Source organism: Seriola dumerili, unplaced genomic scaffold, assembly GCF_002260705.1.
Source record: "Seriola dumerili isolate Sdu_G_001 unplaced genomic scaffold, Sdu_1.0 BDQW01000449.1, whole genome shotgun sequence".
In the NCBI taxonomy this organism is placed as follows: Eukaryota; Metazoa; Chordata; class Actinopteri; order Carangiformes; family Carangidae; genus Seriola; species Seriola dumerili.
Window position 1 is genome coordinate 2,274,135 of NW_019174704.1, and position 21,870 is coordinate 2,296,004.

A 21,870-nucleotide genomic window follows, 5' to 3' on the forward strand; every position below is an offset into this window, starting at 1 on the left:
TGTTGGAATGAATTCCCTCATGTGGTGCTGAACTTTAACAGTGGAAAGATTTAAGAAGGATTTTGCTGGCTTCTGTCAAGGCAGTGTTTCAGTGTGGGTCTGTAGCACATTAGGAAGAATTCTGCTCAAAGAACAGACTGTGACAGCCATTAATCAAAAAACTAGACAGTCAAAGATATGCATGTCCAACTTGGTCTGCCTTTCTTTCTCTCTGCTTCCATCTGTCTTGGTTTACAAACTTTAAAAGACAAGACATGCCGTGATAAACTTTTTATATTTTTTGCTGTCCTGAAAATCCATTTCAGTCGTGTTGTGTGACATTAAAGATTCTGAATCGGAGAGACACAGAGCCTCAGTTTTTCTCCCTTTGGTGTTTCTGAGAGATTCGGGGGAAATCATGGCACATATGGTTCCCAGCACACATTGTCAGAAAAAAGGTGTAAAATTGTTGGAGGTTTTTCAGCTCAAATTCCCCTTTATTATGCTGATGTGTTATTTGTGTCACACATAGGGGGGAAAGGAATGGAATACCAAATGAAAAATTACATTTTTATTTGTGCAGGCAACAATTTGATGTGGAGTCAGTTACACACACTCAAGACATGCTTGCTGCCTTGTCTCGTTCTCAGTATGAGGTACGATGCCACTATCATTCAATTTGTCAAAGGACACAGCAGAAAATCTGGTGACTGTAACACAGCGGTTTGACTGATCCTCTCATTTGTGTGTGCATACTGCCTCCTTGTGGTGAAGTTACTTATTTTACCTTTTAGCAGTCCAGGTACTGGAGTCTGCCTCTCCATGTCAGTTCATCTCAATTACTTGACAGCTTGAAATGAAAACTTGTGGTCATTGAACCTGAAGCAGTTTCTTTTTATTTCAGTTATCATTTAGTATTAAGTTTAAGAACTGCACCTAGAGAATGTGCTCTTTTGCAAAGTATACTTTCCCTTTTGTTAAATATAGATGTGTGTTCTAAAATCTAAACATCTTTTCAACTGCTTTTAGCTTTATAAATATCTAATAGCTTTTAACCGCAATGTTTCAGCTAAGTCTGGCTGATATAACGAAAGGATACAACCTCTGAGCCTAATATGATCAAAGTAGATCAAAGTGAATGTCTAGCAGGCAGTGTCCAGTCTGGTTAGTTATGCCAACACAATTAAGCTCAGCATTTACCACATGAAGAGCCAGATCACATGAGACTATGATATAAATACTTTCTTGATCTGACTCAAAAAATCTGCCAGAAAAAGACTATCTTATATTTATCACTTGAGCTGGACAAACATAGAGGAATCAACCCACAGAAATGAAGGATACAGGGTGGACTCCTTACACAATTTGTGCTTTATTGACAAAAAAAAGAGAGATTGTACAGTCTCTAGTGTTGATTGCAAGAGCAGTGTTGACCCATCACCTCTACACAGGACACCTCCCACCCCTCATATTCTAGCTAGTATGACTGAATGGCACAGTGCAAATCGCATCATCTACCTACCCACTGTGTACCTTGCATACAGACAAGACAGAGGAAAACTGGCAGAAGGCGACAAGAGATGAGTAACAAATATGTGGATTCATGTGGCAGTTATGGCAAGTTAATTGAAGGCATAAGACGGCAACGGGCAGAAAAAAAACGTGGCTGTGATGGATAGGGAAGAGTGCCAGTGACAAAAAAAAAAAAGTGGTCTTTTTACCACATTATTACTGTTTTGTTCTTGCGAGTCTGCGTAGCAGGTACTAACACAGACACGACTGAGTACTTTAGCGGGTGTTTACATCTGCGGACAAATTTTGTCACCGTGATAGCGTCACAACTGTAGATACAGTCACAAAACTTTACAGGTGTGTAGTTGAGATCAAAATGAGTTCAAAGGTGGATGTGGTCCAACCCACGAGTACGTAATAGTCATGTAATAATACTTAGTACTCATGGGTTGGAACATCAATATGGTGCGGCTGGTGTGTGTTTTTTATTCCATGCTCATGAGAGCGTCAGGTCACACAGAGCGTGCTAAATTTCTGTTAACAAAAAACAGTCCAACTTTATACTTTGACAGGAGGTAACTAAAAATCATAATTTCTGTGTGAGCAGGAGGGAACACAGCCGTCACTTTTTGCCACAATGAAGACAATAAATGATTGATAGAGACTTCACCGAAGTCATAAAACAAAGAGGGCCAGCCCCAGGATTTCTGCATAGCAAAATCTGGGCAGTAGAAGTAGAAGAGGTACCATATAAGACAAGTCAAATATAAACTAATGAAGAAGGAAAAAGTCTGGTAATAAAAGCTTCTTCCACACAATATTAGTACATTTTAACCTGAACAATATGCAGTATCTGTCTTCATTTAAATGGCTTAAGCACATGGACATACCCCTCGCCTGAAGAGTAGTCACCTTCCTTGATTTAATGCTTAACGTGCAGCTTAATTTCCCAACATGTAAGAAGTTTTACATTTCTTACATAATGTAAAATCAAAACGAAAAGGCTATTTTGCATCTTCTGCAAAGGTGTAAGAGAAATTATAGGTGATGGTAAAAAAAATAATAATAATAATCGAAAAATTTCATATGAAACATAGAAATATCTCAACTTTATATATTTCTCCAATGTTTCTTTTTTATATATTGTACAGTAGTTTACTTTCAGTAGATCTATGACAAACAGACCATTTCAACATGAGTGAGGAACAGTTTTTGGAATGACTGCAATTGTTTATATATACGCATCTGCTTCTCCTAGATTGCTGCTTTGTTTGCATACTTACACCTTTTACATTACAAAAGTATGCATGACACAACAAGTGCTTTGAAAACAAATGTTGTGTGTGTCAATTCATATCTTCAAAATTTGCTGAGAGAGAAATCTATTATTAATCTTGGGGAATATAATCCCGTTATAATTAAGCATTATATCATGACCTAAAAGTTACATTAGCATGTAATTCTTCCAACTATTAAATTGAGTATGACATAATATTAAGACATTATGCAAGAAGGAAAAAAAAAAAAAAGGTGTCGAGGGACCAGATCCCTAATAAACCACAATATTAAATCCCAAGAAGTTATCAATTTAGAAAAACAAAATAGAAATAACATTAAGACATAACAAATAAGAATAACAGCTGAAGAGTAAAAATCTCTCTATGCAGACAACAAGGAAATCCAGAACGTAACTCTACTTCTTTGGGGTAGAGCTATGTTCAGGATCTTTCCAGGACACATCACCCCCTGCTGTCCAACTGGTCTGTAAAGCAAGAGAAAGCATCAATCAAGCTCCACGACAAAGCACAGCATCTCGAAAATACAAGTGGCCAGGAAGGAAGGCCAACAGGCTCTGTCCAGGTGATATGGACATATCAGTCCTCTGAACGTGGATCAAAAAATGTAGTCTCGGGTCATCTTGAGGGACGGCATGGCTTCGTTGACGTTCTGGTCCAGGCGGTGATACTCCACATTGTTGCGGGAACACAGACTGTCCTTCCAGCGCCGACTCTGAGCCAGGAGGAAGATCTGAAAAGAAGAAAAAAGAAGCAAAATGCAGATAGAAATCAAATTAATGTGATTGATGTACCAGTGCTGATCAAGTAAAAAATATTTCTTGGTTGACAGGCTAGCAGAAAAGATGAAAGGCTATATAATTGGAATCCTTACTTAGGCTGCAAAACCCAATTTTACATGAGGCCAATATAATATACATTATAGAACCTTCCTCTGTAGATTTGACAGAGAAAGAGCTCATGCCTCCTGAAAGAAAAAAAAGCCTGCATGTTCTTCACCAGAATACTGACCTGTGCTATATGCTTGGCTATGATCATATATTCTACAGTACAAATGAAGAATAGAACCACCAGGGGTTTTATTGAAAATCTGTTGAAGGATGAAGGTTTTACCCCCAAACAAAATACAAGTGTTTTATGTTTGTAACGTAATTAGAGAATCCTTTGTTTAGTGTTTATTCATCTGAGATTACAATTACATGTTGTCTTAACAACTATCACAAATTACTGCTGAGGTAATATCATCATCTCTAGCCTCTACATCCTGAGGAGCTGCCCAGCTGTTGTTATGCCAACACTCACCTTCCTCTTGTTGTGATAAGTTATGTAGACGATGGCCACCAGGAAAGCCAGGATGACCAGATGAAAGAAGAAGTGGGAGTCCTCATCCTCTGTGTTGTAGCGATCTCTGCCACTGTAAGGAGTCACCTCCATCCTGTCTGACTGCTGGTGCCTGTTCAAGGTCTGGTCTTTACCATCATCAGTGTCATTGTCGAACACGCTGCCAATGTTTACCGTGTTCTCATTGTTGTCACCCTCCTCCCAGATACCTTGGTCTTCGTCGTACTCTTCGTCATCTTTGTTGCCCTCATTTTCGTAACCATTCAAATCCTCATTGCTCTCAAGTGCTGGTCCTTTTTCAGCCGTCTGCAGTGGGTCTGGTTCAGTGTCCGGTTCAGTGTCCGGTTCAGTGTCCGGTTCAGTGTCCTGTGATGTGGGTGGATTCTGTCCATTGGGGGGTTTGGAGTCAGGGGTAGGTATTTCTGACTCTTCCATTACAGGTTTGGCTGTTTCAGGGGCTTTGACAGAGGTGGTGGTAGCTTCTGGAGTAGAGGCTGAAGTGGCTTCAGACACAGCAGGTTCATTTGTTGCCACAACGCTGTGTGGGGTAACATTTGTGTTATCGGCCCCTTTGCTCACAGGTTCTGGCTGCTGTTTATCTGCAGAGGTAGCAATGATGGAGACTTGGTGCAAATTCGCATTCTGGTTAGACGTTGCTTCATTAGGTATTGGGGTGTTGATTTTGGGAGCCTCTGTTGTAGGGCTCTTGAGATCTGGTACATTTTCTGTGCTCTGTTCAGGCGGTGAAGGCTTTGTCTCACTTGCTGTCTTGTCCACAGTGGTAAGAGTTTGAGACACGATTCCCCCCGGATTATCTGTAAATTAAGTATAATAACAATGCAAGACATTATATATTAGGTTACAAAAAGAAGGGTAACAATATATTATTTAAAAACACTTAACCATATCAACTTGAAATGTTTGCATGCTAAACAAAATTTGCATTTTCAATCAGGGGGGGCTTTACTGGCTAATAAACTGGCAGTGGGTTTACTGGCTAATAATTCAGTCCAAATTAATTCAGATTTTTCAGTTTCAAACCATTTCAGGAGGTGAACTTTCATCTAAAGTAACATACTGATAACTCCATCACAGCCAGTTAATTTAGTTATAGGAAATAACAGAAAATTAATATTCTTTCATTTACAGATGAACTGACTTTGTACTCTTTCTACAGGTATTCAAGGTGTCATACAACCACACTGTGTGATCACACAAGCATCTATGGCTGAGGAAATGAGCTTGCCCTCCTACTCAGAGACTCCCATCTAAAAATGCCCTTGGGCAAGGCTGCAAACCCTCTAAGTGGACATTCGTAATAAACAGGAGCTTGTTCGTGTGTAATTGTGTGAAGACATGTATTCCCCTACAGCTTGCCCTACTCCCATGACCACAGCCAACAATGAAACAATTGTGTTATGAGGCGCCTTTTCTCCTTTATAACGCAATGTGATGTGTTATTCTATACTATACCATGTTAAAAAGCTTGTGTCAGCCCACCATATAATTTTTTGTTATTTACTGCAATGAAGACATTTGATTAAATGACAGATCTTTTAACAGGGGCCTTGAATACATGTCAGCATTAGCCAGGTTTCCAATTTTGGAGCCTGTTTAAGTTTATAAAGGTTACAGTATAAGTGACATTTTCAGTTTCTTAAAAAAGGGAATGAAATTTTTAAACTCAAGTATCTCCACAGCTAAATCAGTTCCTGACTGTGTCTTTAAATGAGGACTGAACTTATTCTAATGCATCTGGCTCTCCTGAATCAATGACACCATTTAACCAACAAGTGTCAACATTATTTCATCCTGTGGGATTAGGAGGCGTTGCTTAGGACGCAAGGATAAGACTCGGGACTTTAAGCACAGAGTAGACGTACCCATGAGAAGAAAGGGACCATTCATTCACATTGGCCATGGGCAGCATGAATAATCATCACTGAACAGGAGATCTTTGTAGAACCAACAGTCACAGGCTTTGCGGCATGAAACAGTATGTAGGAAATTCAGCTTTTGAGACTAAGCAGGTGGGGCACTCTTGACAAATGTCTCAATATTAATGACAATGCATGTTTATAATATTTCCTTAAACCCCCAAAAGCGTCTTCCTCCACTCTAAATTTACTCTCACAAACTTTGGCTCTCGCATTAGGTTTATTCAGATTAAACATTTAATACTTGTATGATTTAAAGTAAAATAAATATGTAGTGGGTATGTAGCGGGCTGACAGACTTAGGGTGAACCTTCTGCTTTCCATACATTTTTTGGTTCCCCACAATGCTTTCCAGTTTGAAAACATACAAGAAGAAAGCCCAAGGGAACATCCACATGATGATTTCTGATTTCATGAACCAAAACCAACCATTAGAGTTGTAACTGTAACTGTAAACAGTTTATGTAACTTTAAATGCTTCAAAATATGATGTGGTTTTAAGTCAGTAAATGCAACAATCAGTTACAGATTTTGCAGGCTACAACAGAGACATTGTGTATGTTATATATGCTATACAGAAACTGACTTGCCTATGACACACAAAGGTTTTTGATCTTCTTGGAAAATGTATATGCAGTATTGTGCATCAGTGTTCACCTCTATGATACATCCAGAAATAAGCTGTTTCAGAGTATTGAGTATGATGAGAGTGACAGTGTGGCACAGTTATATTATGAAGAGGAAATAAACCAGTGACTTATTCCGATGGGAACACAATGCTGCAACCTGACAGCTGTCCAAACAGGCAGTAACATGACATACATAAAATCATTTGAAAAGAATAGAAAGCACAGGCACAGAAATCATCACTGCTGATCTTGCCTTAATAGAGTTATGTCAATATACTACATACACAACACAGTCAAAGTCCAGTGTCATTGAAAACAATTTTACAGCCTTTACTGAGGCCGCAGTTCTTTGACGGTAAACTGCTAAAGGATTTTCTTTAATGAGTGGTGTGACTCTTGGACTGAGAGGGGGGTTAATTACCAGCTCAGATATATGACAAGAACATCTGGACCAAGTCACTCCATCTGACCACCACAAATCATTGCAGCTCCGGAGCCCCCGGGGCTGGTGGAATCACAAAGTAGACCACAACAGACATTTAAGTTAACTGGTCAAATCTTTTAGCTAGTACAGGTTTACGTTGGTTGTGAGGTTTGAAGTACAAATACAAATTTAGAATTAAAATAAATGTCCACATAACTTCTAAACAGGTAGGTGTTTAGGTAAGTACGTTTCAACTGACAATCCTTAGGCGGAACATTTTTTAAACAAGACGGGGTCGTCACATTTATAACATACTCGGAAAAATTACTTAGTTGAATTGTACTGTAATACTTTGATAAGGACGCGAGTTTGAAAATACTGTTTTATGACTTTTCCGGGGCATACAGACTGCCTGTCGTTGCCCTTCTCACCTGACACCGTAATTGCTAGCATGACGTACTAGCCAACTAGCTACACTAACGTTAGCTACCTGACACTGGCTAGCTCGATAACTAACAGTCCTGTTGGTTGGTTAAAAACCAGTCATCATCTCAGATAATTAATATATGTTTTACATACCTGTTACATTTACTGGAGCTGACAGACACCCGCTGGCTAACAGTTGGAGGAAAATAACCAAAGAAAGAGCACAAACATTTCTGTTGCTTCGCCCCATCTTCCTGCATGTCGCCATGTTGATGAGCGAGTAACTGAGGAGGCGTGGTTTAGCATTGGGGCTGCATACACACAGGGCGTGTGTGTTGCCAGATCTGACTGAAAAAAGTAGTTTAGCCAGAGCGTAAAACCTGCCCAATCGTCGTAAAAATAACCCAATTCGGATAAGGTCACATAAAACATTGTTCACTCACACAACCAGATATAACAGCAGAGCATTTACAAGCCAATATTTATTTTAGAAAAAGGAACGACGCCGAATTGACTATCAACAGTTTCTGTTTGCAATGTACCCATGGATATACTCACAACTGTCCGTGAATTTCTCTGATACTGAAAAAAACTTAAAAACCTGATGATTCTCAGGCCAGTTCTGTAGTTATATGGAGCTTCTTTTTCTGATATGTAAGAAATTTTTTGGACGTTTTTTTTCGACGGACTTTAGAGATCTTGATATCCACGGGAAGTGTAGGTCACACTGAATCTAGTTATGACTCTGATTTTTGACACAAAGCGTTTTAAGCTACCTATAGTTTGAAAAATTCTGGAATATATCTTTCAAATGTGGAAATCGCTCTCATGGTAAAAAAAAAAAAGAAACAAACAAAGCCCAAATTATAACAATCCGCTTAACCTGGCAACGCTGTGAGAGAATGAGTAAGTGTGTGATTAAGTTTTGTAAATCAGATGCAAGAGGTCTGAGTCATTGAGTGGTAACTAATGTCAGTTGCTTCTAATGTGTTGTCACCCTCCAAATAAATAATTTGACTTCAGAGTCACATGTTGTATGACGTCCAGGCTGGACTACCAACCGGGCAAAGACGTGGATGTACATCCATGGGCAAAGTGGGCAACTGCTAAGAAAACCCCAAAAGCCCCAGGTTTAGATAATCTGCTCTACGATGGGTTCTCCATCATCCATCTTGTGGTTCTGGTGTTGTAGAGAGACTGTGTCAAAATGTAGTGTAAGATATTCATTGTTTTACTTTATATTATTCTCATTGGTTGTAAAGATTTATTGAGCTACTTCCATTTTTTCTGTGTAAAGTAATGAACACGAAAAAACCTCAGACAAGGTAGTATTACTTGATCATAGGAGAACTGTAAGGTTGCAGCCAGTAATCATTTTCATTATCAATGCGCTGGACAATAATCGATTGATTCAAAAATTACTGTCAACGCCAGTCCCAGATATAAAGCATATAATAATCCATTAAACTTAACCACGTTTTACAGCACAGGTCTCTAAGACCCCATGCAAAAATGCATTATTTTCTCTTTAGGCTTCTGAAACGTGATCAGTTCAAAAATCATGTTCATAAGCAATTTTAAAACATGGGATAAAATAAGGTCTCCTGGACTTCAGAGCATTATGGTTAAAGACAGTCCATAACAGAGAACATCATATATAGACATCTGGTGAGTATTCAGTGTTCCCACTCTAACATCAATGTCAAGGGCTTTACAATCACTTTCTCATCTTGTTAAATGAAACCCTATGTAGGAAATACGAGTTACATAAGGCAATGTTCAAAATCAGTCATCATGGCCTGAGTTTTTCACTCCTGATCTTGACAATTGAAATGCTTATCAAATATACTCAGTTGCACAGAATTTTAAATAAACATCGGTTGAAGTTATAATCATAAGATGTAGGTCATGTGAGAAAAGACACAGGGACAAATACAATCAGACACTGGTTCAAGATATTCTTTATTTATTTCAGGGAATGACAATACTGTCAAGTACACTAAGCATGATTCCCATAACCAGTTGTGGAAGACTGCCATTTCCTGTCCACTGTATTTACTCTTTTCATTCTCCTTCAAAGAAATACTTATCGAGAGATGTTCAACTGTGCGCGTGATAGGTTTCCTTTCGTTTGCTCGACCAGGAAGAATTGACAGTTAAGACTTCATAGGTGGATTCAACTATGCAAGACTGTCAATAAAATAATATTCTTTTTGCTATATGTAACAAAAGACATGATTCACACCAATGCACAGACACAAAAGACAAGTGAGACGAAAACACAGAATGTACGCATTGGGGTGTAGTGTCTCTTTGAGCTACTGACAGCCGCTTACATCAGGGACAACTAACCCTTCCCATTTTATAATATATCCAGACAAACACTCGAGCTCTCCAGTGCAAAAGTGATCAAATAAAATTATTTCACCACTACTTCTTTTGAGTGGGGAGTGCTTAGTGGTGCAATGCAACAGCACCCTCTGGTGGTGTGACTACTCAACTGTACGCTGTGTCTCAAGCCCTTTTTGCATTTTGGGCTGAACTAGTTTTGATCTTCCCTTTTATCTGCATTGGAAAGCAGAGAGACACACACAAATTAAAGCGTTGTGTATGAATATAGTGAAATGACAAAGAGTGAGGCCAACACGAGTGTACTCAAGGCTACTTTTCCCTTGCAAGCTACACAATTCAAGATAAAAGTTTCTGTTAAACGGTTGAAGTTTTGTTCTGAACTGGGCTCGTTATTTTCAAAATATAATGTTCCCTTAAAGTGGTCCTTTAAAAGTGGTAGATCGTCAGAACAATTTAACCTTTATGCTGCCTTGCTTCCAGCTGTAGCACGTCTAGGGGAAACAAGGGTTTTGTGAGGGCTAGCTAAATCAATAAAGGATTTGGATTTTTATTTTTTTGGTGGGGAATGCATGTGCGCTGGGAGGACTGGAAGGGTATCTGTCTGCTCCTCCTACGCTTGGAACTCGAGGCCAAGACCAAGCTTGTGGCCACCAGCATTAATGTTCTTGCCATCAAGGAGAGCGGAGAGTGTCAGCTTGATGCCTGCAGAAACAGACACAACAAGGATAAGTAATTCACCGACAAGGAAATCATGTGTAAATGTATACATCATGTACACCTCTCCAAACATTACACAGGGTGTTGGCTGACTGAAGAACCCACCTCTCCACTTCATCTTGTCAATTTCCCTCCAGCAAAAAATTCCAAACCCCATCTTTATCTGATGTGTGTTGCTACTGTTGCTTATCACTTTCAGTAACTGTTCTTTTTGCATTTGTGCAATGCCACAAAAACTACTAGGAATCCATAATTTTTTTATGTCTAAAATTGACTTTAGTTCTCATACTTTGGTTGAAATAATCCACATACAGTACACATCTAAATTGCACTGCTCAGAATATGACTAATTCAAACTACAAAACACTTAAGTGAAGTTATTTACAGACTGCACTCACCTGGCTTCAGGGTCTGAGTGTAGCCCAGGCCAACGAGGCTGGAGTTGTTCACCTTGGCCTGTATAAGAACAACAAATAAAAAAATGTTTTTAATCATGCAGAGTACACTCATATTATTAGCAGATACATTTATAATGCCAATTCTGGGTATTGCCTGCTCCAAGCTAAATGTCAACAAAAACGAACCTGTGATTCATTTTGAACTCTGAAACCGATACTGTGATTTAAAAGTGCCGCCACTGAAGCAGTTTCACTTCAGAATGGCATGGCCATATTATTTACTTGTTAATAATAGTTGTTAGAATACATATAATTAACAAACAAAACAACCATTCACACTAATTGGCTCTGCTGCAAGTGGGATTTAAGAACTAATGTGACAGACCAGACGACGAGACTAAATTAGCCTGGGCCTTTCTGTGGCAGAAAGACTACTCCCATTGGCCATTTTGGCTTGGAGGAGGCTGCTCTCAGATTCAACTCAGCGTGATGTGTTCACATGGACTTAAGTCATCCTTCCAAGTTGGTTAACTAGGTAAAGACTGTGACCCAGATATAAACAAGGAAACATGACTAGTCGTATTGCATGTTAGTTTATATTGATGACACCAAGAATGTGTCTCTAATGCGAGAGAATAAGAAAATAATAACAGGAAGGAGCTGGTTTCACTAGCTTCTGTACCACATGACACTTGAGTGAGCATTACACCACAGTGCCAGTTAGAGAGGCAGATTACATTACATTACAACAGACTACATCACTACAATTACTACTTCAGGTTTAAAATACTACTCACAGTGAAGGATGCATCAGGATCAATCTGATACTTGGCAGCAATGCCAAAGCGGGTGTTGCTGTTTCCAGCAGTCCAGGCCAGATTGACGGCAGTCTCCAGCTGGTCATTCACCTTCTGGTAGATGGAGCCACCAAACTCAGTGCCATCATTTCTGCGGAAAAACAGCAGATTGGACTGTAAGTAAATGGTACCACTACAAAAAAAATGTTTCCCTACAGCTTATATTTTCCTCTCAACTTGGCAAATAACGGTTCTGTGTTTTGTACACTACGTTTACCATAATTGGTATTTTGCACGCCTGTTAAAGACCTCCTCAGATGGGTGCACTGCCACTGATATAAAGCCTTCATTACACTTCATCTGACCTCACATCACTGCTTCAGCTGTAGACTGAAACCGACAGGCTTGGCCAAGGACACAGCAGGAAAGACTAACATCGTGCCCTGTCCCTCCCTTTCTCTCTCACTGTCTGGCATTACCTCACTCTGCCGTTTCACTGAAGCCCTTTATGGCTGCCAACCATTCACTCCATCTCACTTGCAATATAGCAAATCCCATCACCTGGGTGTAAAAATAACTGCCAGGCACCTGGGTGAGCGGCAGACAGCCAAGCAGGCAACAAGTTAGTTGCCAGACAAGGAGAAGAAAACAGAGTTGGAAGGCCTCAGTCTAGGCAAGGTTAATTGTCTGGACTCACTTTTTAGCCTGTGACTTGGGTTCAAGTACCACAGGACAGAAACACAAACTTAGTATCAGAATGTAACATTTTGTTTTAAAAATATAAATACAAAATGGACTGAGGTAGTGTCTAGGTGCTTATTCAGCAATGTTTCAATGATAATTATTTTCAATCACACACACCCCTACTAATTTTATTTTCTCTCACATGTGCAGCTTTAGAATTAAGCATCAGGGTAGCATTAGCATAGTATTCATTTTCTGCTACTTTAAATTTGAATTCAAACGAACTACACTGTGGTTACGGTATATCAGCCTGTTCATAAACTTACACTATACAGAGATGAAGGGACACCATATTGGTTCAACTGTGCATTACTATGTGTAGAGGGATATATGCCAGCATATATATTATTCATGTCAATCTTCTGCTTCATGTAGTCTTACACATTCGTATGGAGCTGGAACTCGTCAGTCTTGTATCCAACCGCAAAGTTGCTCTGGGTGATCCTGTTCCTGCCGGCCTCAAAGGTCATCTGGTAGCCGGCCAGCCAGCCCTCGTAGCCCACCACTGCTGCACCATGGATGGCTGTACCATTGATGTCATAGTGAACGTCACAGCCAAGGTTGATGTGGTCACACTTGTAGCCTGTCTTGATCTTGCCGCTCTTCTTGCTAACAAGATATAAGAGAGAGGGGACAGACTGTTAATGTCTATTACTAGTGGTCTTTGCAATATGCCCTTTATTTCTTTCCCCATACAGCACCATGACTGACATGGCTTCAGGACCCTGTAGCAGCCTCACATAACAAGCTGTTTAACCTTGTAGGTATAGGTTATTAAATTGGCAGCTGACATGTAACATTACTTTTAATAAAGAGGCCAAGAAACTTACATGTTTACTTGATAAAATGTATTTATTTATTGAGCTAGCTAAATAGTATACAGCATCCTTCTTTTCTGCTTCAGGCTATGAAACAAACAGACATGAACCCATTCACACTTTCAGAAAAGAGAAAATGATCCAGGAAAGGTAAAATAACAATTGGACAGTACCAAAACGCTTTCTAATAAACTGCTGACTCAACCTGCTGTAAGAATAAAATATCATTGTAAAGCTGAATTCTATTTTTAAATGTATTATTTGTACCTATTCACTGTAGCTGTAACGTGTGTTAATCGTCATTCCACTTAACTCTAGATTTCTTACTGAAATGATCTACATTTAAAGACTCTCATTCTGTGGTCCTTACCCGGTGTTTGGTGAGAAAGAGGAATCAAACGTCAACTTCAGCCCCTTAGCCAACTGTGGAAAAAGTAAGATAGATTTTACAACAAGGCAAATGGCACTACATCCACTACTTGAGTGATAGACCTTAGTGAATACAGAAAAGGGAACATATGCTGCTCCTCAGAGACTTTTTGCATGCTACAGAAAGTGGCTTAAGAAATTAGGTTTTAGTTTAGTTACCGACCTGGTCTTCAAGGGTGATCTCTGTTCCCAGGGTGTTGTCGGTGTTCCACTTCTCTGTGAAGGTGAGTCCATGTTCCGACCACTTGTACTTGGTCTCCAGGGATCCAGCAACCTTGCTGGTCTCAGTATTGGCAGAGCCTGTGCTGGTGAACTCCTGCAGATGATATGAATAGGTTTTCAGGGTCACATTATTATGTTATATTCATCTTATCCTTAAAGTCGTGTACCAAAATATATTTGCATCAGGTTTTTACATAGGGTTTTATACAGTGATGTAGCCCTGTAAACCCTCCACAAAATGTGTCTAAAACGACTAATTAACTAGAATGGCATCAGTAGAGCGCACACCTCCAGGCCAAACATTTTCTTCCTCAAGACCCAGATTACTGTGTTGCTCTGCACCAACATGTACAAAGTCACAGATCTCTACACCATAAATATGTTTGATTTTTTACATCAAGATTCCTACATTATTTTCTGAAAAACTGATGAAAATGTTGAAAAATACCCAATCGTACAATGTTAAGGACAGTGATACAAATTTCTGGATTGCCCCTTTAATCTGATCTGCCTCGAAATTTAATCGGTTTTCCCCCAGCCCAAATGCCCCACCCCTCCAACCAAGCTATATGCAAATTGGTTCAGTACAATTTGTGTAACAAGGTAACAAATCATGATGACAAGAAGATCAGAAAACAGATTATCAAGAAATTCAGTCAATAGATAGCTCTTGAACAAATTAATGACTAACTAAACTTTGGTGTCGAGCCAATCTGGGATTTTCACCGGAGCTATATAACTAATAATACCTTTGAAAAGAAAAAAATTACAAGTTCAGGAAATCAATTTCATCACAACAAATGAAAAAAGCAAACATGGCAGCTTCAGTAAAACAAGGAGCAGGAGTTCACATGAAGTTGTACTTACACCCTTACCTTTATTATTACTATAAAAACTAAATTAAAACATAGTAATTTGAAGCCATAGCTTTAACATAACATTTTCTTAAACTCATTTTAAAACCAAAGCAGCCAGCTAACAGTAGCCAATGTGTCCTGGCAATGTTTAGGAGATCAAATAACCTGCCTGTTGATAATCAGCCAAGAGCCTCTTAAGCTATGATAGGACAGCTGCTGTCAGGGGTTCGCAGCTCTGATAATCTGATAATGACTGGCGACGACTTACCAGTCCATTCTCAGACTTTGTTTTCAAGTCCAGCTTTATGAGCCCGAAGCCTGAAACAGACAATATTTAATAAGAGATCAAAATGATGTCTGGATGACAACAAAAATATTACCAAGTCAATGATAACCACTCAGAAACATGTTATTATTGGAGTGCAGAAGGCTTCTCTACATCAGCTAAAAACATCACATAGCCCTCACATCAAATGCAACTTTAATGCCAATACTCATTAGCATGTGTACCAAAACTTTCTATTAATACACATTTAAAGATAGTTCACAACTCTTTCAATCAAGTCATTGATTGGTGTCTGAGAAATACCCGTTTATCAGCCTCCAGAGCGCATTTAAAGTTATTTAAATGCCACTGACTGAAAGTGTGTATTGATATATAAATATATATATATATATATATATACATATATATATACATATATATATATATATATATGTATATATATAGCAGTTCAGAGGCTGGCTGGAGCCTAAAACCCCATTCATGGCCCTTCTCAGAATTCAGAATCACATCCAACTGACTGACCCAACCATACCTCACATGATATGATTCCTCACTCATCCCAGCTTCCCCTTCACTAAACCCTCTAATGATTCACCCATTACTGTCCAACTTTCATCCAAAGCTGCTGTTCCCACCCTACAAAATGGTCACCAGCTGCACAACTATTCAACTGCTTTCAATTTTGAGGCTTTTCTGTGAAGGTGATAGACTCAAAATGTTCTGTATGATCACTCCCTAAGCCTGCAGTAAAAACCCACAGTAATCAATTACAGTCACTGCCAAACTTACTGAGGTTCAGGCGTCATGGTACATATGAATCAGGCTGCTCTAATAACTGGGAATTCGCTAGATATTAAGTGGACATTATTCAGAAACCCTTGGAGCCACACAGCTGTGTGTATACACAAAACACACTCTGAGGACATGCACTCTGACTGCCAGTTCTGTACTCCACCTCCAAATGTGTTCAGCTAATGGTAGGCTATAGATGGTACAGCAACTGGTTTTAATTGATTTCATTTGGCATTCTGGTCAACATTGCTTTGCATGTAGGGGCTTGATTTTAACGCTCCCTGAGAGGAAGTGTCGCACTGAATTTTACAAGAAATCTCACAGCACAACATAGCAACACGGTGCTGGTCTTCCAGAGTAAAGAATGATAAATCATTAAATATTTCTTCCTGTGGCAGGGGGTATAAAAATGCTTAACCTAAAAAACAATTCCACCAAAATACACCAAAACATTAACTGAAGACACTAATATGTAATGAAGAGTCTCAAGTCTTATTTTAAAAATGCCCTGAGTAAGACACCCATTAGCACTAACAAGGTAATACCCCAAGTCAGCTGGTAGAGGCTGTGAAAACAGTTGTAATATGATTTCTGTGGCTCTGGAGGAGCTTTGCAAAGTCTTTATGGCTGTTCTACAATTAAACAAAGACACATGTGTACACACAACATGGTGCGCTCTAATTGTGAGCAAATGGCTTTGACTCCATGCACTTTTGTTTCTCAAATTGATCTCTATTTAAGTCTCTGAAACTGAAAGTGCTTCATAACGCATTTACTTTATATTGTACAACTGATTTCTGTTCTCTGAAAATGTATTGTGCTGTACCAAAGGTCATGTCTCCAGTTACACCAGAGGATCATTTAGTAAAATATTTTGCATCTCAGAATCACCTTCATGAAGCAAGTGTTACCGTAGGCTGCCCATCATGGCAGTGTTTAACTGTGATTCAAACCTTTTTCTCCTAAATCACAGTGCTGTAGAAGTTGATCAAATAAGTGAGGATGAATGGCTTACCATATCCCTTGGTAAAAACATCCCTGGCAGACTTTCCAAGGTCAACGTAGGTGGGAGGTACAGCCATTATCTGCAAAACACAAGTTGACGATTAAAGGCTGAGACTAAGAAAAAGGCAGAAAACGAAAAAAAAAAAAAAATACAGCCATCACTGCTATCCTCCCTCTGTGTCACAGCTTTAGGATAGTCAGGGCTCACAGTAACACAGTAACAGTAGACTGACAGATCAGATGTGATGTGCTTGGGCAGAGAGCAGTGCTGTTGAAAGGGGAAGGCAAAAGCATTTAGAGGTCATTGATGGATAGGAAAAGTACCAATCTGATGAAGTTATTGGCTTGTATGAGCTACACACAGGAACACAGTGACTCACACTTGAGCGTGCACATTCCTTCAAACTTGCATTCCTGACAGTACAGAGGCTGGCTTGTATACAGGCCTCATATTTGCAAATAGTCCTTCATTTCCAGTCTTTCTATCTTTTAAATAAATTTTAAAGATAAAGAGCTTAAAAATATGACAATATATTACTCATGTGTCCATCCTGTTTTTAATTATTTTACATTTGAGAAAGTAAAGGATATCTTTGACACTATAATCAATCAAATTTGACATTTCGAAGTGGAAGAAGCCAAGTGTAGAGAGGACAATGAGGGTCACAGACTGAAGCACAAAGCAGACACTTTGCCAACCCCCTGGACTGGCTGTTCTCATGTATGTATGCACCTCTTTGTCCTTCATTTTCGTGAACAGCCTGTTGTGCAAGACACGTCTATTTCAGCATTAGAATAAATGTAAATTCCATTTTTCGCAACAGTTATCAAGGTACAGTAGTTACGCAGGCCTATTGATAACATACATGTTCATATTGATAGAAGATAGAACAGGAATGTGAGCAGGTTACCAGGTGAATAGCAAGCTTAGGGTGTACAATTTCCCAATTAACATTTCCCAAGAGTTATGACTATTCTCCAGTATTGCAATATATGTCTCTGTATGATTGAAAATAAGAGTTAAGCACAAAAACAATATACCTCAACTCAATAATATTGGAAAATCTTTTTTAAAAAAAAACAACATTCTATTAAAATAACTGCAAACAGCAGATGCCTAGCTAAGAGTTGCTCTACTTCAATGACTAATCACCAATATTATATCAGACAGTATTTCCTTCAGTGCACTCCTAGTTCCACATTCCTGTCCAGTTCTTTCCTTCAAGCCCATCAATCAGGTTTATGAGCAATCACACCTTTTATCAATAATTCCATTCTTTAACAGCAGTTATAACATGATCGTCGCCTCTGCTTCATTATATCCCCATGAAGTCTCTCTTTCTTTATCTTTGTCTGGGCCAAACATGTGCCACTGCACCAACCGCTTTCTTTTGAAATTTTAAATGTCTGAAAAAGTGCAATATCAGCTCTGGCACAACAAATATATGCCTATCCTTGCATGTTCTAAGGTCCAGTTCCAGCTCTACCCTAAACCTAACCAGTCAGGATACCCCTGCCTCCAAACAGCAGTCTGGACCTGGTCATCATGGATATCCTATAGTCATAAGGAAGCACTTAGACAGGATGTGGACAAATGTCACGTATCTGCAGTGCCTGTTGACACACACAAATAGCTTGACCACTAAGCCATTCACCGCGTGCTTACACACACGCACGCACGCACAGTCTGCCAACACACCCCACTGCGCCTGAGTAGTTTTATGGCTTTCACACATAGATGCAGGCTGAAAGGTCAGAGGCCGTAGAGCCTGTAATGTCCTGTCACTGAGGAATCCGAAGAAAACTCTACGTCTTTAAATACACCAAATGACTTTGAAAGGATGCATCAACCCCACAGCATGATGAAGACCTTGAATGAAATCTTGCACTTGACCTAGCATCGAAGTTTGGGATATATCACTGTCCTTCAGCACCACCTCAGTTGTAGTCCAATTCAGGAAGATTCAGTTGTGAGACAGACCTACAATGACTGAAAAATCTAGTCTCCCTTGAGAGTGAATACAGCAGTGGTCCCTTGACTCAGATAAAGTGGTTATGACGGCAGTAAAGGCAGCATCTCTCTGCCCTCGCCTGCTAACAGATTAGCAATAGCTAGCTATCAAGGTGGACGGGGGGCAAGTGTATCCTAACGTTATGACATGTTAAAAGGCAGGGAGCCCACAACGTTTCAAGGGGGTAAAAATTTAAATTAGCGACGCGTCTTTGTTGCTTGCTACCTGAATAACTGCTGACCACCGTCCACCACACTGTCAAATGACCGCACCGCAAGACATTAGCCAACAAGCTAACTGCATTTGGTTTGTAGAAGCGGCGGGCCTAGCATCTCTGCTGCACGTCGAGCTGCATCCAGCTCCAGTTAAAAAAATCGATGGATGAGACGGACAGCTACGAGCTGCGGAGTTCAGAATCCGCCGACCGATGGCAACGACAGAGGAGTGCGGTAAGGAACAAGTCAGCTGTGTTGTATTTCAGTATTAGATGCAAAGCTTACCTCTGTGTGTTCCAGTCCCGACCGAGAAGGAAGGAGCTTGTCAACCGCACAAAGGGAGGAGAGAAGGAGGAGGTGGTGCGGCGTCGCGTACGTTACAAGTCACGCAGCAGCAGCAACTGGTCATCGCCAAAGACACAACATTTGCTCAAACAACAAGATGGTTAACACCCTACGTGTCTAACTTATCTTACACTTCCACACCACGTCCTTTCAGAGGGAAATATTTTACTTTTTACTCGCTGCAGATGATGTAGTTACCAGCTACTTTCCAGATTTATGTAAAAATTTGAATGCAGGGCATTTATTAGAACCAGATTTATCTTTAAATAAAATTTTTACTTAAGAACTGCCTTCACCACTGCATTACTTTGCATCAACAATTTGATTGGATTTCAGGCCAGTTAAGGAGTTCTAGAAAAAAAATTAAAAGGTTGTGGTCTGCAAGGCTGAAAAGAAAGAATAGATTGTTTAGGTCAGAGGAAAAATATATCAACAGTCTGCTGTTTTCTCACAGGCTCATTGTTCCTTCAGTGTGTATGTTTCCACAGCTGGCCAAATACTTTCTGATGTAACCTAACTTATGAAGAGGCTTCAAATTTCATACAGTTTAGTAGCGGTTTACAGCCCAGCAAAGCAAACCACTGCAGAAACATAAAAAAACGCAGGCAACATATAGCTATAAAAAATGAATACATTTACATTTCAGTAGTCTACATTTACATTTACATTTAGGCTACTCATTTGGCTTTTATCCAGAGCGACTTACAAGTGAAGGACAACACTAAAACTTAATACTATAGTATAGACTATACAAAATACTTTATCACTTAGGCAACAGTAATGAGGACATTTATTCTATTTTCCAGCCCTTCACTGTCACCCCTGCCACAAGTCATTACACGCGAAAACGGAAATAGTACAACGTGAACCCTCTTCCTTTGAACTACTCTCTCTGGTATGGGCTGAGTATTACCTTGACGCAGGCGCAGTTCACACCCGCTGCACGCAACTCCCGCAGCATCATTGAAAAAAAAAGTCCCGTTAACAGCTGACTTGAGATCAGCATTCTGCACCTTCACCGCAAATCTCATCCCATCATGCAGTTCATTCAAACCGTTCCGGGACAGGGGAGATACTTCAGCATCTGTGATGTTACATCACATCTGAGAACAGAAGGAGAGGATGTTGACCTCTACTGTTGAAATTGCAATGAAATTCACAACCTGTGACTAAAACACAGTTCCTCTACGTTTTTACATTTCAGAGGCAAATAATGTAGCTGTGTGTGTGCGTGTGTGTGTGTGTGTGTGTGTGTGTGTGTGTGTGTGTGTGTGTGTGTGTGTGTGTGTGTGTGTGTGTGTGTCTGTGTGTGTGCATATATATTCACACATATATTTAAATTGAATTTAGTTTATTCACAGAGCACATTTAAAACAACCAAAATTTCCAAAGTGCTGTACAATAGAATAACATAAAGAGAAATAAAATAGCATAGCATGGTAAATAAAAATAAGGTGAAATAAAATATTTAAAAATTAGAAAAAAAGAAAATATAAAATGCTTTACTTCTGATATGTTAATTACACTTTGCTGAAAGTAGGCCTATTACTGCTTTGGCTTAAGCAAAAGGTCTGAATTTCTTCAGTCTTCCTGTTGTATACTTGTATACATACTAGAATATGAAGGTTACAAATGCATTAAAGTAAATATTTCCCCATATGTAACCATGGAGAAAATGTTTGCAACCCAGATTTGCAGTGACTAATTGTCATGAGGTGAACTAAACCAAAGTATGATTCCATCAGAATGACATTTTCATCACCCTGTCAAATTACCCCACTGTGAGTTTCTAACTGACATCAGGACAGAAATATCTGATTTAAGGTGAGTAGTTTTGTCACATATACAACAGTATCTAAACTAACCTTGTCTTACCTTAGCTTCCTGGTTGTGGATGCAGAGCTGGGCTGTGAAATCTTTTGCAGTTTTGCTTAACTTTGTGTGCAGAATTCTGCAAAAACACAGCAGTGTGGTTGAGTTTTGGGATCGCTGCCAAAACCGTAAGGTGCTTCCTTTGCAACCAGTATAGCCTGCAGCAAAAAAGTTCACAGTGAGACACTTCTTACCAAACCCCATTCACATAAATAATTTCATTTTTAATAATATTGTTTGCTTCTTATTTGATTTGCTCGCTTCTGATATACATTTTTTTTTTTGTCACTTTACAGGAATTTTTTTAGATGTCAGCCATATTTCTTTTCATTATACACCAAAATCTAAATGACATGAAATGAAACTTCCTCTACCTGATATAAAAGACATCACTGAAATCCCCTGATATGAAAACAACTTTTATCAGTGGATCAGGAAATTAAGCCATCAACCAAACACTTCAGCT

The 21,870-nt window shown here is 39.4% G+C and overlaps 2 protein-coding genes across 2 annotated transcripts; both read right to left on the reverse strand.

Moving 5' to 3' along the window:
- Positions 1–1,335: 1,335 nt before the first annotated feature.
- Positions 1,336–7,826, reverse strand: cunh5orf15 (chromosome unknown C5orf15 homolog). Its single transcript, XM_022762736.1, has 3 exons — positions 7,697–7,826; positions 4,089–4,942; positions 1,336–3,519 (listed from the first exon to the last, which is right to left on the reverse strand). Exons 1-3 carry the CDS (start codon positions 7,809–7,811, stop codon positions 3,385–3,387), a joined length of 1,104 nt encoding a protein of 367 aa, XP_022618457.1. The 5' UTR covers positions 7,812–7,826; the 3' UTR covers positions 1,336–3,384.
- Positions 7,827–9,488: 1,662 nt separating this feature from the next.
- On the reverse strand, positions 9,489–19,554 carry vdac1 (voltage dependent anion channel 1). The gene is made up of 9 exons (XM_022762647.1): positions 19,473–19,554; positions 16,971–17,040; positions 15,146–15,195; positions 13,962–14,114; positions 13,740–13,792; positions 12,933–13,160; positions 11,808–11,958; positions 11,011–11,068; positions 9,489–10,597 (listed from the first exon to the last, which is right to left on the reverse strand). Exons 2-9 carry the CDS (start codon positions 17,035–17,037, stop codon positions 10,506–10,508), a joined length of 852 nt encoding a protein of 283 aa, XP_022618368.1. The 5' UTR covers positions 17,038–17,040; positions 19,473–19,554; the 3' UTR covers positions 9,489–10,505.
- Between the last annotated feature and the right edge of the window lie 2,316 nt (positions 19,555–21,870).

Excerpts from the sequence above, each read along its gene's own strand:
- cunh5orf15 (XM_022762736.1), bottom strand. The coding sequence starts at position 7,811 with ATGGCGACATGCAGGAAGATGGGGCGAAGCAACAGAAATGTTTGTGCT. Across the intron at positions 4,943-7,696 it reads AGCTCCAGTAAATGTAACAG|ATAATCCGGGGGGAATCGTG; the intron begins GTATGTAAAACA and ends CTTAATTTACAG. Across the intron at positions 3,520-4,088 it reads CTTATCACAACAAGAGGAAG|ATCTTCCTCCTGGCTCAGAG; the intron begins GTGAGTGTTGGC and ends TCTTCTTTTCAG.
- vdac1 (XM_022762647.1), bottom strand. The coding sequence starts at position 17,037 with ATGGCTGTACCTCCCACCTACGTTGACCTTGGAAAGTCTGCCAGGGAT. Across the intron at positions 14,115-15,145 it reads CAAAGTCTGAGAATGGACTG|GAGTTCACCAGCACAGGCTC; the intron begins GTAAGTCGTCGC and ends TATCATCTGCAG. Across the intron at positions 13,793-13,961 it reads AGATCACCCTTGAAGACCAG|TTGGCTAAGGGGCTGAAGTT; the intron begins GTCGGTAACTAA and ends CTTTTTCCACAG.